This window comes from Ranitomeya variabilis, chromosome 1 (genome assembly GCF_051348905.1).
Source record: "Ranitomeya variabilis isolate aRanVar5 chromosome 1, aRanVar5.hap1, whole genome shotgun sequence".
NCBI lineage: Eukaryota > Metazoa > Chordata > Amphibia > Anura > Dendrobatidae > Ranitomeya > Ranitomeya variabilis.
The window spans coordinates 192,168,795-192,183,367 of NC_135232.1; the positions used below are offsets into that span (position 1 = coordinate 192,168,795).

Here is a 14,573-nt window from a genome sequence, read left to right on the forward strand (position 1 = left end):
AATATCGTGACGTTTTTGAAGAACCTAAGCTTGGTTCATTACCTCCGCACCGGGAGTGCGATTGTGCCATAGATTTGATTCCGGGTAGTAAATACCCTAAGGGTCGTTTATTTAATCTGTCTGTGCCTGAACATGCTGCTATGCGAGAATATATAAAGGAGTCCTTGGAAAAGGGACATATTCGTCCTTCGTCATCTCCCTTAGGAGCCGGTTTTTTCTTTGTGGCTAAGAAAGATGGCTCTTTGAGACCGTGTATTGATTATCGGCTTTTGAATAAAATCACGGTTAAATATCAATATCCGTTGCCACTGCTGACTGATTTGTTTGCTCGCATAAAGGGGGCCAAGTGGTTCTCTAAGATAGATCTCCGTGGGGCGTATAATTTGGTGCGAATTAAGCAGGGGGATGAGTGGAAGACCGCATTTAATACGCCCGAGGGCCACTTTGAGTATTTGGTGATGCCTTTTGGTCTTTCAAATGCCCCTTCAGTCTTTCAGTCCTTTATGCATGACATTTTCCGTGATTATTTGGATAAATTTATGATTGTGTATCTGGATGATATTTTGATTTTTTCGGATGACTGGGACTCTCATGTCCAGCAGGTCAGGAGGGTTTTTCAGGTTTTGCGGTCTAATTCCTTGTGTGTGAAGGGTTCTAAGTGCGTTTTTGGGGTTCAAAAGATTTCCTTTTTGGGATATATTTTTTCCCCCTCTTCCATCGAGATGGATCCTGTCAAGGTTCAGGCTATTTGTGATTGGACGCAACCCTCTTCTCTTAAGAGTCTTCAGAAATTTTTGGGCTTTGCTAACTTTTATCGTCGATTTATTGCTGGTTTTTCTGATGTTGTTAAACCATTGACTGATTTGACTAAGAAGGGTGCTGATGTTGCTGATTGGTCCCCTGCTGCTGTGGAGGCCTTTCGGGAGCTTAAGCGCCGCTTTTCTTCCGCCCCTGTGTTGCGTCAGCCTGATGTTGCTCTTCCTTTTCAGGTTGAGGTCGACGCTTCTGAAATCGGAGCTGGGGCAGTTTTGTCGCAGAGAAGTTCCGATTGTTCCGTGATGAGACCTTGTGCCTTTTTCTCGCGTAAATTTTCGCCCGCCGAGCGGAATTATGATGTTGGGAATCGGGAGCTTTTGGCCATGAAGTGGGCTTTTGAGGAGTGGCGTCATTGGCTTGAGGGGGCTAGACATCAGGTGGTGGTATTGACTGACCACAAAAATCTAATTTATCTTGAGTCCGCCAGACGCCTGAATCCTAGACAGGCGCGCTGGTCGTTGTTTTTCTCTCGGTTTAATTTTGTGGTGTCCTACCTGCCGGGTTCTAAGAATGTTAAGGCGGATGCCCTTTCTAGGAGTTTTGAGCCTGACTCCCCTGGTAACTCTGAACCTACAGGTATCCTTAAGGATGGAGTGATATTGTCTGCCATTTCTCCAGACCTGCGGCGGGCCTTGCAGGAGTTTCAGGCGGATAGACCTGATCGTTGCCCACCTGGTAGACTGTTTGTTCCTGATGATTGGACCAGTAAAGTCATTTCTGAGGTTCATTCTTCTGCGTTGACAGGTCATCCTGGAATCTTTGGTACCAGGGATTTGGTGGCAAGGTCCTTCTGGTGGCCTTCCCTGTCTCGAGATGTGCGAGGCTTTGTGCAGTCTTGTGACGTTTGTGCTCGGGCCAAGCCTTGTTGTTCTCGGGCTAGTGGATTGTTGTTGCCCTTGCCTATCCCGAAGAGGCCCTGGACGCACATCTCGATGGATTTTATTTCGGATCTTCCTGTTTCTCAGAAGATGTCTGTCATCTGGGTGGTGTGTGACCGTTTCTCTAAGATGGTCCATTTGGTTCCCCTGCCTAAGTTGCCTTCTTCTTCCGAGTTGGTTCCTCTGTTTTTTCAAAATGTGGTCCGTTTGCATGGTATTCCGGAGAATATCGTTTCTGACAGAGGAACCCAATTCGTGTCTAGATTTTGGCGAGCATTCTGTGCTAGGATGGGCATAGATTTGTCTTTCTCGTCTGCTTTCCATCCTCAGACTAATGGCCAGACCGAGCGGACGAATCAGACCTTGGAGACATATTTGAGGTGTTTTGTGTCTGCAGATCAGGATGATTGGGTTGCTTTTTTGCCTTTAGCGGAGTTTGCCCTCAATAATCGGGCCAGCTCTGCCACCTTGGTGTCTCCTTTTTTCTGTAATTCGGGGTTTCATCCTCGATTTTCTTCTGGTCAGGTGGAATCTTCGGATTGTCCTGGAGTGGATGCTGTGGTGGAGAGGTTGCATCAGATTTGGGGGCAGGTAGTGGACAATTTGAAGTTGTCCCAGGAGAAGACTCAGCTTTTTGCCAACCGCCAGCGTCGGGTTGGTCCTCGGCTTTGTGTTGGGGACTTGGTGTGGTTGTCTTCTCGTTTTGTCCCTATGAGGGTTTCTTCTCCTAAGTTTAAGCCTCGGTTCATCGGCCCGTACAAGATATTGGAGATTCTTAACCCTGTGTCCTTCCGTTTGGACCTCCCTGCATCTTTTTCTATTCATAATGTTTTTCATCGGTCATTGTTGCGCAGGTATGAGGTACCGGTAGTGCCTTCCGTTGAGCCTCCTGCTCCGGTGTTGGTTGAGGGCGAGTTGGAGTATGTTGTGGAAAAAATCTTGGACTCCCGTGTTTCCAGACGGAAACTCCAGTATCTGGTCAAATGGAAGGGATACGGTCAGGAGGATAATTCTTGGGTGACTGCCTCTGATGTTCATGCCTCCGATCTGGTCCGTGCCTTTCATAGGGCTCATCCTGATCGCCCTGGTGGTTCTGGTGAGGGTTCGGTGCCCCCTCCTTGAGGGGGGGGTACTGTTGTGAAATTAGATTTTGGGCTCCCCCGGTGGCCACTGGTGGAATTGAACTGGTGTGCATCATCCCCTCTGTTCACCTGTTTCCATCAGGATGTGGGAGTCGCTATTTAACCTTGCTCCTCTGTCACTTCCATGCCGGTCAACATTGTAATCAGAAGCCTTTCTGTGCATGTTCCTGCTGCTAGACAACTCCCAGCTAAGTTGGACTTTAGTCCTCGTTTGTTTTTGCATTTTGTTCCAGTTCACTGCTGTAGTTTCGTTTCTGTGTCTGGAAAGCTCTTGTGATCTGAAATTGCCACTCTGATGTTATGAGTTAATACTAGAGTCTTAAAGTAATTTCAGGATGGTATTTTGATAGGGTTTTCAGCTGACCATGAAAGTGCCCTTTCTGTCTTCCTGCTATCTAGTAAGCGGACCTCAATTTTGCTAAACCTATTTTCATACTACGTTTGTCATTTCATCTAAAATCACCGCCAATATATGTGGGGGCCTCTGTCTGCCTATCGGGGAAACTTCTCTAGAGGTGAGCCAGGACTATATTTTCCTCTGCCAGGATTAGTTAGTCCTCCGGCCGGCGCTGGGCGTCTAGGGATAAAAAACATAGGCAACGCTACCCGGCTACTGTTAGTTGTGCGGCAGGTTTAGTTCATGGTCAGTTTAGTTTCCATCCTTCCAAGAGCTAGTACTTATGTTTGCTGGGCTATGTTCTCTTGCCATTGAGAACCATAACAGGGACCCCTGTTCTACACAGATAGAGTGATGGTTGGTTAATAGTGATGAGCGACCCCCACATGTACTTATGCTGGCTAACTAATGTAAATCATTCAGCTGCGGCAAGAAAAACTAAATCTCCGAGCACTAAAAAATACTCGGGAGGACCCCCGTGCATGCTCGAGAAATCTCGAGTAACGAGTATATTCGCTCATCACTATTGGTTAAATATACAACCTACCAAAACAATTCTACGTCTATGTCAGGAATAGAGTAGGGACAAGTCTCACAGTGGCATCTAAGCTCAATGTCAACATGTGACTGTCCCCTCCAAGTCTTCTATATGATGATTCTTGTTCATTGGACACCAACAATAATTATGAGCTGATGGAATCGGAGTCTGACAAAGAAATCAGACCATATACAAAAAAAGGTTGCACTCTATCGTGCCAAAGCATGTCGAATATGAAATACATGAAATATGAATAGCAAAATGGCTTTTTGAACATTAAGAAAAATATTTATGAGACGCTTTGCACAGAATTTGGCCAAATAGTGTGGGCCCATCAACCATCGTCAAGGTGGTCTCATTAATCTGATGAGCCCCTGACCTCCCTGTCCAAATGTGAACACTTACCGAAGGCTAATGTCTGTATGCATGGGTGAATGTGCACACCTCTCTCAGTAAACCCTACATATATGGGTTGGCCGGAACTAAGTGTGATTAGATGTAATTAAAAACCACATGGTGAAGGGAGGAGTGCTCAGTCAGTAAGCTAACATAGAAATGACAGAAAAACGACTGGCACATCCAAACTAGTGTGAATAGGTGCATACCAGGAGCAGCTACCTCCATATACAATATACAAAAAATGGTTGCATTCTTGTGCCAAAGCATGTCGAAAATGAAATACATGAAATATGAATAGCAAAATGGCTTTTTGAACATTAAGAAAAATATTTATAGAGACGCTTTGCACAGAATTTGGCCAAATAGTGTGAGGCCATCAACCATCGTCAAGGTGGCCTCATTAATCTGATGGGTCCCTGACCTTCCTGTCCAAATGTGAACACTTACCTAAGGCTAATGTCTGAATGCATGGGTGAATGTGGACACCTCTCTCAGTAAAGCCTACATATATGGGTTGGCCGGAATCAAGTGTGATTAGATGTACCGTATATACTCAATTATAAGCCAAGATTTTCAGCCCATTTTTTTGGGCTGAAAGTTCCCCTCTCGGCTTATACTCGAGTCATACCCAGGGGTTGGCAGGGGAGGGGGAGTGGGGGCTGTCTAATTATACTCACCTGCTCCTGGCGCGGTCCCTGCAGGTCCCTGGCTCCCTGGCTCCCCAGCTTCTCCCTGTACTGAGCGGTCACATGGTACCGCTCATTACAGTAATGAATATGCTGCTCCACCTCCCATAGGGGTGGAGCTGCATATTCATTACTGTAATGAGTGGTAACGGTGACCGCTCAGTGCAGGAAGAAGGTGCGGCGCTGGGGAAGCAGGGACTGCACCGCGCCAGGAGCAGGTGAGTATAATGGGGAGGGGAGCGCTGCGCGATATTCACCTGCTCCTCGTTCCGGGCGCCACTCCATCTTCAGCGTCTTCTGCAGTGACACTCAGGTCAGAGGGCGCGGTGATGTGGTTAGTGCGCGCCCTCTGCCTGAACGTCAGTGCAGAAGATGCTGAAGATGGAGCGGCGCTGTAACGAAGTCAGGTGAATATTGAAAGTGCCAGGGGCCTGAGCGTAGGAGAGGTGAGTATGTGATTTTTTTTATCGCAGCAACATCAAATGGGGCAAGTGTCTGTATGGAGCATCTTATGGGGCCATAACATTTGTGCAGCACTATATGGGGCAAGTTTCTGTATGGGGCCATAATCAACGTTGGTGCAGCATTATATGGGGCAAGTGTCTGTATGGAGCATCTTACGGGGCCATAATCAAGGTTTGTGCAGCACTATATGGGGCAAATATCTTTATGGAGCATCTTATGGGGCCATAATCATCATTTGTGAAGGATTATATGGGGCATATTTTAATATGGAGCATCTTATGGGGCCATCATAAACTTTATGGAGCATTATATGGGGCTCCTGATTCAATATGGATATTCAAAAACACTTAACCTACTGATGTCTCAATTAATTTTACTTTTATTGGTATCTATTTTTACTTTTGACATTTACCGGTAGCTGCTGCATTTCCCACCCTAGGCTTATACTCGAGTCATGAAGTTTTCCCAGTTTTTTGTGGCAAAATTAGGGGGGTCGGCTTATACTCGGGTCGGCTTATACTTGAGTATATACGGTAATTAAAAACCACATGGTGAAGGTAGAAGTGTTCAGTCAGTAAACTAACATAGAAATTACAGAAAAACGACTGGCACATCCAAACTAGTGTGAATAGGTGCATACCAGGAGCAGCTACTTCCATATACAATATACAAAAAAAGATTGCACTCTATCGTGCCAAAGCATGTCGAATATGAAATACATGAAATATGAATAGCAAAATGGTTTTTTTAACATTAGGAAAAATATTTGAGACGCTTTGCACAGAATTTGGCCAAATAGTGTGAGCCCATCAACCATCGTCAAGGTGGTCTCATTAATCTGATGGTTTTTTTTGTATATTGTATATGGAGGTTGCTGCTCCTGGTATGCACCTATTCACACTAGTTTGGATGTGCCAGGCGTTTTTTCTGTCATTTCAAAGAAATCAGACCAACCATCTCTACTCACTACACTTCTGTGATACCAAAATTGAAGCTAAAGTCTCATATCATTGAGTGATTCTAAAGTTGGTCATCTGCAGTGCAGGACAAAGCTATTCTTATTCACATCGCTTATTGCTTTACAACAAATCATCCGAGGTTGAGGCTGGCATATGTGCAAAGGACACCTCTACTGTTGCTGACATTGAACTTGCTTTTGCAGGAATGAAAAAAATATGTAATTGAAATGCATCAGAATGATAGCCTCATTGATCAAGCTAGCAACAGCTGGCGGCTGCAAGCTCTTTTTTTGGGATTTTCAAATTCAAGATTTTCTTGAGAAAGTTTTTAACACAAAGAAAAACAAGATAACACACAGCATAATGACAATTAGCAATGTAGTCAATGCGATCAATGAACTATACATGACCAAATCTAGGAAAAGAGTGTCCAACAAGAAACCATGATAGACCTCTTCTCCCTGACCAAACAATCTTTAAAAAGAGAATGTTCTATGGACAGGGTAGGACTGGAGGAGGGGACTGAGGGAAAAACCTTACACAACAGATAGAAATATATGAACCTTGGAAAGAAGAATAGGAAGAGGGATAGGTTAGAGGGCAGACTAAGAAACATAAGAGGGGGCCAATAGTAGAGATCAAGCATCGTAAAGAATGTAATTGGTACGAGGTGCAGTGTTCTAGGAAATAAATATGGTATTAGGAACAGCTGCCAGCTCTCTTATCTCTCTACCATATTAATTCAATATCTGTTTTATTCTCTTTTCTTCAAACACGAATCTTCACTGTTACACTGACCCACTCATCATCTGTACAATTTATTTAGTATTTTATGGCTTTCTCTTCTTATTTCTAAGCTGTGACCTTCTCTCAATCCAGATTTGCCACAAAATGTCTACTGTATTTCTTCCTTGTGCTTTTATACAGGCTCTGATAGTCCCTTCTGATTGGCTGTACTATAGCATGTAATGTGGTAGCGGCAAGGTATTATGTGTAAGCCTGGCCAGCCATGCCTGGGGTCATGTGTGATCTCTGGGTAATACAATTTACTTTAATGTGTAAAATGGTGGCTATTTTATGTAAGTTATGCAAAACTACTGTAGTTTCAAATTCTTTGAATTCACCAGGTTCAGTGAATTCCTAAACCTTTGACACAAATTTGATTAGCATCAAATTGTTTAACTAGTAAGTATTTTAGTTTCATTCATAATACAAGCGTTGACAAAATTGTTGGTACCCTTCAGTTAAAGTAAAAAAAGCCACCATGGTCGCTGAAATAACTTGAAATTGACAAAAATTATTTTCTATTTAAATTGACTGGATATCAACTAATTAACATCAGATATTGCTTTGGAATTGTGATCCAGCTGAAATACAGTGGGGCAAAAAAGTATTTAGTCAGTCAGCAATAGTGCAAGTTCCACCACTTAAAAAGATGAGAGGCGTCTGTAATTTACATCATAGGTAGACCTCAACTATGGGAGACAAACTGAGAAAAAAAAATCCAGAAAATCACATTGTCTGTTTTTTTAACATTTTATTTGCATATTCTGGTGGAAAATAAGTATTTGGTCAGAAACAAACAATCAAGATTTCTGGCTCTCACAGACCTGTAACTTCTTCTTTAAGAGTCTCCTCTTTCCTCCACTCATTACCTGTAGTAATGGCACCTGTTTAAACTTGTTATCAGTATAAAAAGACACCTGTGCAAACCCTCAAACAGTCTGACTCCAAACTCCACTATGGTGAAGACCAAAGAGCTGTCAAAGGACACCAGAAACAAAATTGTAGCCCTGCACCAGGCTGGGAAGACTGAATCTGCAATAGCCAACCAGCTTGGAGTGAAGAAATCAACAGTGGGAGCAATAATTAGAAAATGGAAGACATTCAAGACCACTGATAATCTCCCTCGATCTGGGGTTCCACGCAAAATCCCACCCCGTGGGGTCAGAATGATCACAAGAACGGTGAGCAAAAATCCCAGAACCACGCGGGGGGACCTAGTAAATGAACTGCAGAGAGCTGGGACCAATGTAACAAGGCCTACCATAAGTAACACACTACGCCACCATGGACTCAGATCCTGCAGTGCCAGACGTGTCCCACTGCTTAAGCCAGTACATGTCCGGGCCCGTCTGAAGTTTGCTAGAGAGCATTTGGATGATCCAGAGGAGTTTTTGGAGAATGTTCTATGGTCTGATGAAACCAAACTGGAACTGTTTGGTAGAAACACAACTTGTCGTGTTTGGAGGAAAAAGAATACTGAGTTGCATCCATCCAACACCATACCTACTGTAAAGCATGGTGGTGGAAACATCATGCTTTGGGGCTGTTTCTCTGCAAAGGGGCCAGGACGACTGATCCGGGTACATGAAAGAATGAATGGGGCCATGTATCGTGAGATTTTGAGTGCAAACCTCCTTCCATCAGCAAGGGCATTGAAGATGAAACGTGGCTGGGTCTTTCAACATGATAATGATCCAAAGCACACCGCCAGGGCAACGAAGGAGTGGCTTCGTAAGAAGCATTTCAAGGTCCTGGAGTGGCCTAGCCAGTTTCCAGATCTCAACCCTATAGAAAACCTTTGGAGGGAGTTGAAAGTCCATGTTGCCAAGCGAAAAGCCAAAAACATCACTGCTCTAGAGGAGATCTGCATGGAGGAATGGGCCAACATACCAACAACAGTGTGTGGCAACCTTGTGAAGACTTACAGAAAACGTTTGACCTTTGTCATTGCCAACAAAGGATATATTACAAAGTATTGAGATGAAATTTTGTTTCTGAACAAATACTTATTTTCCACCAGAATATGCAAATAAAATGTTAAAAAAACAGACAATGTGATTTTCTGGATTTTTTTTTCTCAGTTTGTCTCCCATAGTTGAGGTCTACCTATGATGTAAATTACAGACGCCTCTCATCTTTTTAAGTGGTGGAACTTGCACTATTGCTGACTGACTAAATACTTTTTTGCCCCACTGTATTTAAAGGGAATCTGTCAGCAGTTTTTGCTATGTAATCTGAGTACAGCAAGACGTAGAGATTAAAACACAGAATTGAAAGATATGTTTCATGTTCGGCTGTGTGTTGTTTACTTAAAATTAAGGTTTTATCACCTGGTGTTACCATTGCTGTGACGTTCTGGCTTGCGCTTGCAAGTCTGACTCCTGTGATAAGCAGCTCACTGTCTATAGCTCTGGACAAGAGAGCCTGGTGTGGGCGGGGTTAGCTTTCTTAGCTCTGCTGCATTGCTAAATCTAAAAACCCCGATTGTGTCAGAACCATTGCGCCCAGTAAACTGATACATCGTTAGATTCAGGGTCTATTTACCTACGTTGCTGCTCTCAGATGAGGTAGAAAAAACCTGCTGACAGATTCCCTTTACAAAACAAACTAATAAAAATATGCTGTTCACGTCTGTATATGGGAGTAACTAACACTGATAGTGGTGTCTCTTACACATTCAACACAAATTAATTGGTAAAATTTCAGAATCTATCAGAACTCTCTTCCAGCATAAGTATTTATTTTGGAAAAACTAGGTTTAATGTTTATCTAAGAACATACGACTTTTGGAGAATGTTGGTACCAAAGATCTTAAGAATCATTGTGGTGTTTAGCCAAAATTTGATGCAACATAAATAGTGATGAGCGAATATACTCATTGCTCGAGATTTCATGAGCATGCTCGGGTGTCCTCCGAGTATTTTTTAGTGCTCTGAGTTTTTGTTTTTAGTGCCGCAGCTGAATGATTTACATTTGTTAGCCAGCATAAGTACATGTGGGGGTTGCCTGGTTGCTAGGGAATCCCCACATGTACTTATGCTGGCTAACAGATGTAAATCATTCAGCTGCGGCACTAAAAACAAAAACTCCGAGCACTAAAAAATACTTGGAGGACACCCGAGTGTGCTCGGGAAATCTCGAGTAACGAGTATATTCGCTCATCACTAAACATAAAGTATAGTGAATTGTGAACCTGAAGTTGGAAATTATTCATACCTCACAAATACTAATAATCCAGATAGCTGCTGTTAAGAAAAAAATAAATGTATGTTTAGTAAAACTGACAATGTGGCCACATGGTAGAACAATTTCCTCTGTGTTCCCTCAGTCTTTTAATAAACACCATCTGAATCCCTTCCTGTATTGGGAGAACACTAGGGAAGGGGGAGAGGAGACCCCTAGACAGATCTAATGTTACTCTGTCTGCCCTTTCGTCCCTATATAGGTTCTGCACCTATCGCCGATCACGACACCTAATCCCTGCCTGACCCTGGCGATTAGCCCTGCTCTGGGAAGGACAAGATGAGTGCTAGTCAATCCCCTCTACCACTAAAGACAGATGGGATATGCAAACAAAAGGGAACACTTAGTTTGAGTAGACTCAGAAACATGGACGTCCTCCAAACACCAGAGAGAAAGGTAGCCGACTGCTATAGCTATAGAGCTATAGCCACATATTGAGAGCTATAATTTTTCCATATTTTGGTCCACAGAGTCATGTGAGGTCTTGTTTTTTGCGGGACGAGTTGACGTTTTTATTGGTAACATTTTCGGGCATGTGACATTTTTTTATCGCTTTTTATTCCAATTTTTGTGAGGCAGTATGACCAAAAACCATCTATTCATGAATTTATTTTTTTTGTTTTTTTTGGGGGGGGCGTTTATACCATTCCGTGTTTGGTAAAATGGATAAAGCATTTTTATTCTTCGGGTCAGTATGATTACAGCAATACCTCATTTAGATTTTTTATGTTTTGGCGCTTTTATACGATAAAAACTATTTTATAGAAAAAGAATTATTTTTGCATCGCTTTATTCTGAGGACTATAACTTTTTTATTTTTTCACTGATGATGCTGTATGGCAGCTCGTTTTTTGTGGGACAAGATGATGTTTTCAGCGGTACCATGGTTATTTATATCTGTCTTTTTGATTGCGTGCTATTCCACTTTTTGTTCGGCGGTATGATAATAAAGGGTTGTTTTTTGCCTCGGTTTTTAAAAATTTTTTTTTTACGGTGTTCACTGAAGGGGTTAACTAGTGGGACAGTTTTATAGGTCACGTCGTTACGGATGCGGCGATATTAAATATGTGTACTTTTATTGTTTTTTTTATTTGGATAAAGGAATGTATTTATTGGAACACTATATATATTTTTTTTATTTATTTAGGAATTTTTTTTTTTTACACATGTGAATATTTTTTTTTTTAACTTTGCCCCAGGGGAGGACATCACAGTAACGTTACAGATCGCTGATCTGACTTTTTGCTGTGCACTGTGTCAGATCAGCGATCACACAGGCACAGCAGGGAGGCTTCCCGGCGCCTGCTCTGAGCAGGCGCTTGTAAGCCACCTCCCTGCAGGACCCGGATGCAGCTCGACAGCCATTTTGGATCCGGGGTCTGCAGGGAGGAGACGCTCGGTACAAGGTGAGAACATTGCCTTGTACCGAGGGTCTCAGGGAAGCCCGCAGGCAGCCCACTCCCTGCGCGATGCTTCCCTATGCCCCCGGAACACTGCGATCATGTTTGATTGCAGTGTTCCGGGGGTTAATGTGCCGGGGTGGTCTGTGACCGCTCCTGGCACATAGTGACGGATGTCAGCTGCGATAGTCAGCTGACACCCGGCCGCGATTGGCCGCGCTCCCCCCGTGAGCGCAGCTGATCGCGCTGGACATACTATCCCGTCACTGGGAATTAAGTCCCAGGTCACCTTGATGGGATAGTACGTCTAATGGGATTAAGGGGTTAAATGGGGGTGGGGCGGTCCTGTTACTGTGGAGACCAACACTGTCGCTTTTTTCTTCATCTGTTGTAGTTTAGAATTTGGGAAAAAAATAAGTAATGTGTTCTGCAAGCGGAGGTCTAGATAACTGTTATTTCCTGCAGAGATGAGCCCTGGCTGGATGAAGTGATGGCGGTCTGTGCTGGATGAAGATTAAAAGCAAAGATGAAGGACTTCACCTAGAGACGTCACTGGTGAGTCAGTGTGTTACCTGTACACTGATGCTATACACTGAATACTATATACAATGGTACTGTGTACAGTGTCACCAGTGATCACTGAATTACCTTTACATTATACACTATATACAGAGCACCAGTGTATAATGTCACCGGTGATCACTGTATTACCTGTACACAGACACTGCATACTAAGTACAGATCTCCTGTGAATACTGGCACTTATGGTGATATTAGTATTGTGTTTTTTTTTTATTACTGATCAGTATTGTAGTATTCAGTCACTATGTGGTGGTAATTGTCCGGCCATGGTGTGGCGGTATTTGTTCCTTACATGTGCTATTATTTGGTCACTATGTGGTGGTAATATGTGGTGGTAATATGTGGTCTGGTCATGGTGCGGTGGTATTTGTCCCCTGTATGTGGTATTGGTCATTTTAAAAATTGAAAAATAAATAAAAATATACCTACATTGTATTGGATACTTTAACAAATGTTTAATAGGTTAGAGTAGGGTAGGGCCTGACCCTGTTGTGGTGGTGGCTTTAAAAATCTTTTGACTGTGGACAGTTCAAGGGGTGGAGGCGGGGCTGGAGTGGAACCTGGGCGGAGTCTCAAGGGGGCCCCGAAAATTTTGCCAGTATGGGGCCCTGAAATTCCTAGTGGCAGCCGTGGAAAGAAGTGTAGATGGTCATATTCTCTTACCCTGTCCAGAGAGATATGTCTGAGGTGTTGGCAACACGGTTCATTCTCTGTATCTTCACAAGTGACAGGCCAACTGTAAAATGGTATAACAATGTACCAAGATCACATATAAATAACAACAATAGCGGTTATTATCACAATTAGCTTTGCAGTGAATAAAGTCAGATAATGTTGTGTGTGGACAACATCACTTTTTATTCTACATATTGTATAAAAAGCAAATCTGTAGTATTAATAACTAGTACTTTACATTACTGACAGTACATTGCAAATCTTACCATTTGAATCTTTTCTTTCTAGATTCCCAGTTCAAGTCAAAATATTTCCATCATGAATTTGGGGAAGTAATGAAGAAGAAAAAGACTTTGTGGAATTGCCTATTTCCATTTTCCTGGACAATGGATGCAGAGACATTGCCTTCTACAATGTTGCCCACACTGAATGTATCCTATGGCTCATCCATGACCCTGGAGCAGAAGACGACATTTGCTTTTGTGATTCTTTTATTCATTATTCTAGGGGTGCTCATTGTCAGGTGTTTTAGGATCCTTCTTGATCCTTACAGAAGTATGCCAACGTCTACCTGGGCAGATGGAGTTGATGGACTTGAAAAAGGACAATTTGACTATGCTCTTGCATAGTGATCAAACAAATGAAAAAGGACCATATTAAATACAATTTGCAGAATATAAATATATATTAATATTATAAACAATACAGAGCTATTATCCAAATGCCCTTGACATAGAGGAGAGCTAATTTTGTAGTATTAATATACATATTGTATAATCTTTATTGTTGCAGGGATTTTTTTTAATCAAAATTATGCTACATCAACCATTTTTGTTTCCATATATTCCAGTAATGTAGGTGCCCCACTAATGTACAGTATATAAGATTGTAGAAATCCTAGATGTAAACATGATTTACTATGGCTTATAGGGGAGTCTCAACATTTTTCACAATTATTCTAACAAGCTCACAATTTGGAGATTCCATAATCATGGTAAAATGGAAATAAAATGGGTCTGCCAGAACGTAAACTATATTATTAATTTTTACTGAATTAATAAAAAAAGGTGCAGCCTCCTGTCTCTGTGCTCTAATTTGTAGACGGGGGAAGGGGGGGAGGGGTTGTCAGAATATGTCAAGATAAGCAATAGTCCATGTCCTTTTGGTGTCTACCATCAGTTTGAAACAGCTCCATAAAAATGGGCAGAGATGGCAGGATTAGAGATGGGGTATGGCCACATCAGCCGTTGATTCCTCAAAAGTGCCAGTTTTAGTCTTTGTTTTCCTGCAATTTCAGCTTTAACGTGGTCTTTGGTAAAAAATCAGCTGAGAGGAGCTAAAAAAAGAGATCTAGCCTACGCTCCCATGATGAGCTTTTGGTGAGTTTTTGACGTTGCAGATTTTCTGCACCATTTCTGCACCTGTCATTTAAATAAGATTTTTTGCGTTTTTTAATTGCATTTTTTGACATTGCAGTTTTGTCTCTTGTGCGTCCTACTTTAAATTTAACTGTTTTGTTTTTGCTACTTCCTGGTTTTGGCTTTGACAAACATTTATTGACATACTTCGGGGTGGATAACATGCGTTCTTGATGCGTTTAAGGGCGG

General features: G+C 42.5%; 1 protein-coding gene across 3 annotated transcripts in view; it reads left to right on the forward strand.

Moving 5' to 3' along the window:
- CTXN3 (cortexin 3) overlaps positions 1–14,044 on the forward strand; it is a 138,185-nt gene extending 124,141 nt beyond the window's left edge. For all 3 annotated transcript variants that reach the window (XM_077280811.1, XM_077280812.1, XM_077280810.1), the window contains one exon: positions 13,255–14,044. In XM_077280811.1, the coding sequence (XP_077136926.1) occupies positions 13,302–13,595 (294 nt within the window). In that variant the 5' untranslated portion in view covers positions 13,255–13,301 and the 3' untranslated portion in view covers positions 13,596–14,044. The remainder of the gene's footprint in view (positions 1–13,254) is intronic.
- The last annotated feature ends 529 nt before the right edge of the window (positions 14,045–14,573 follow it).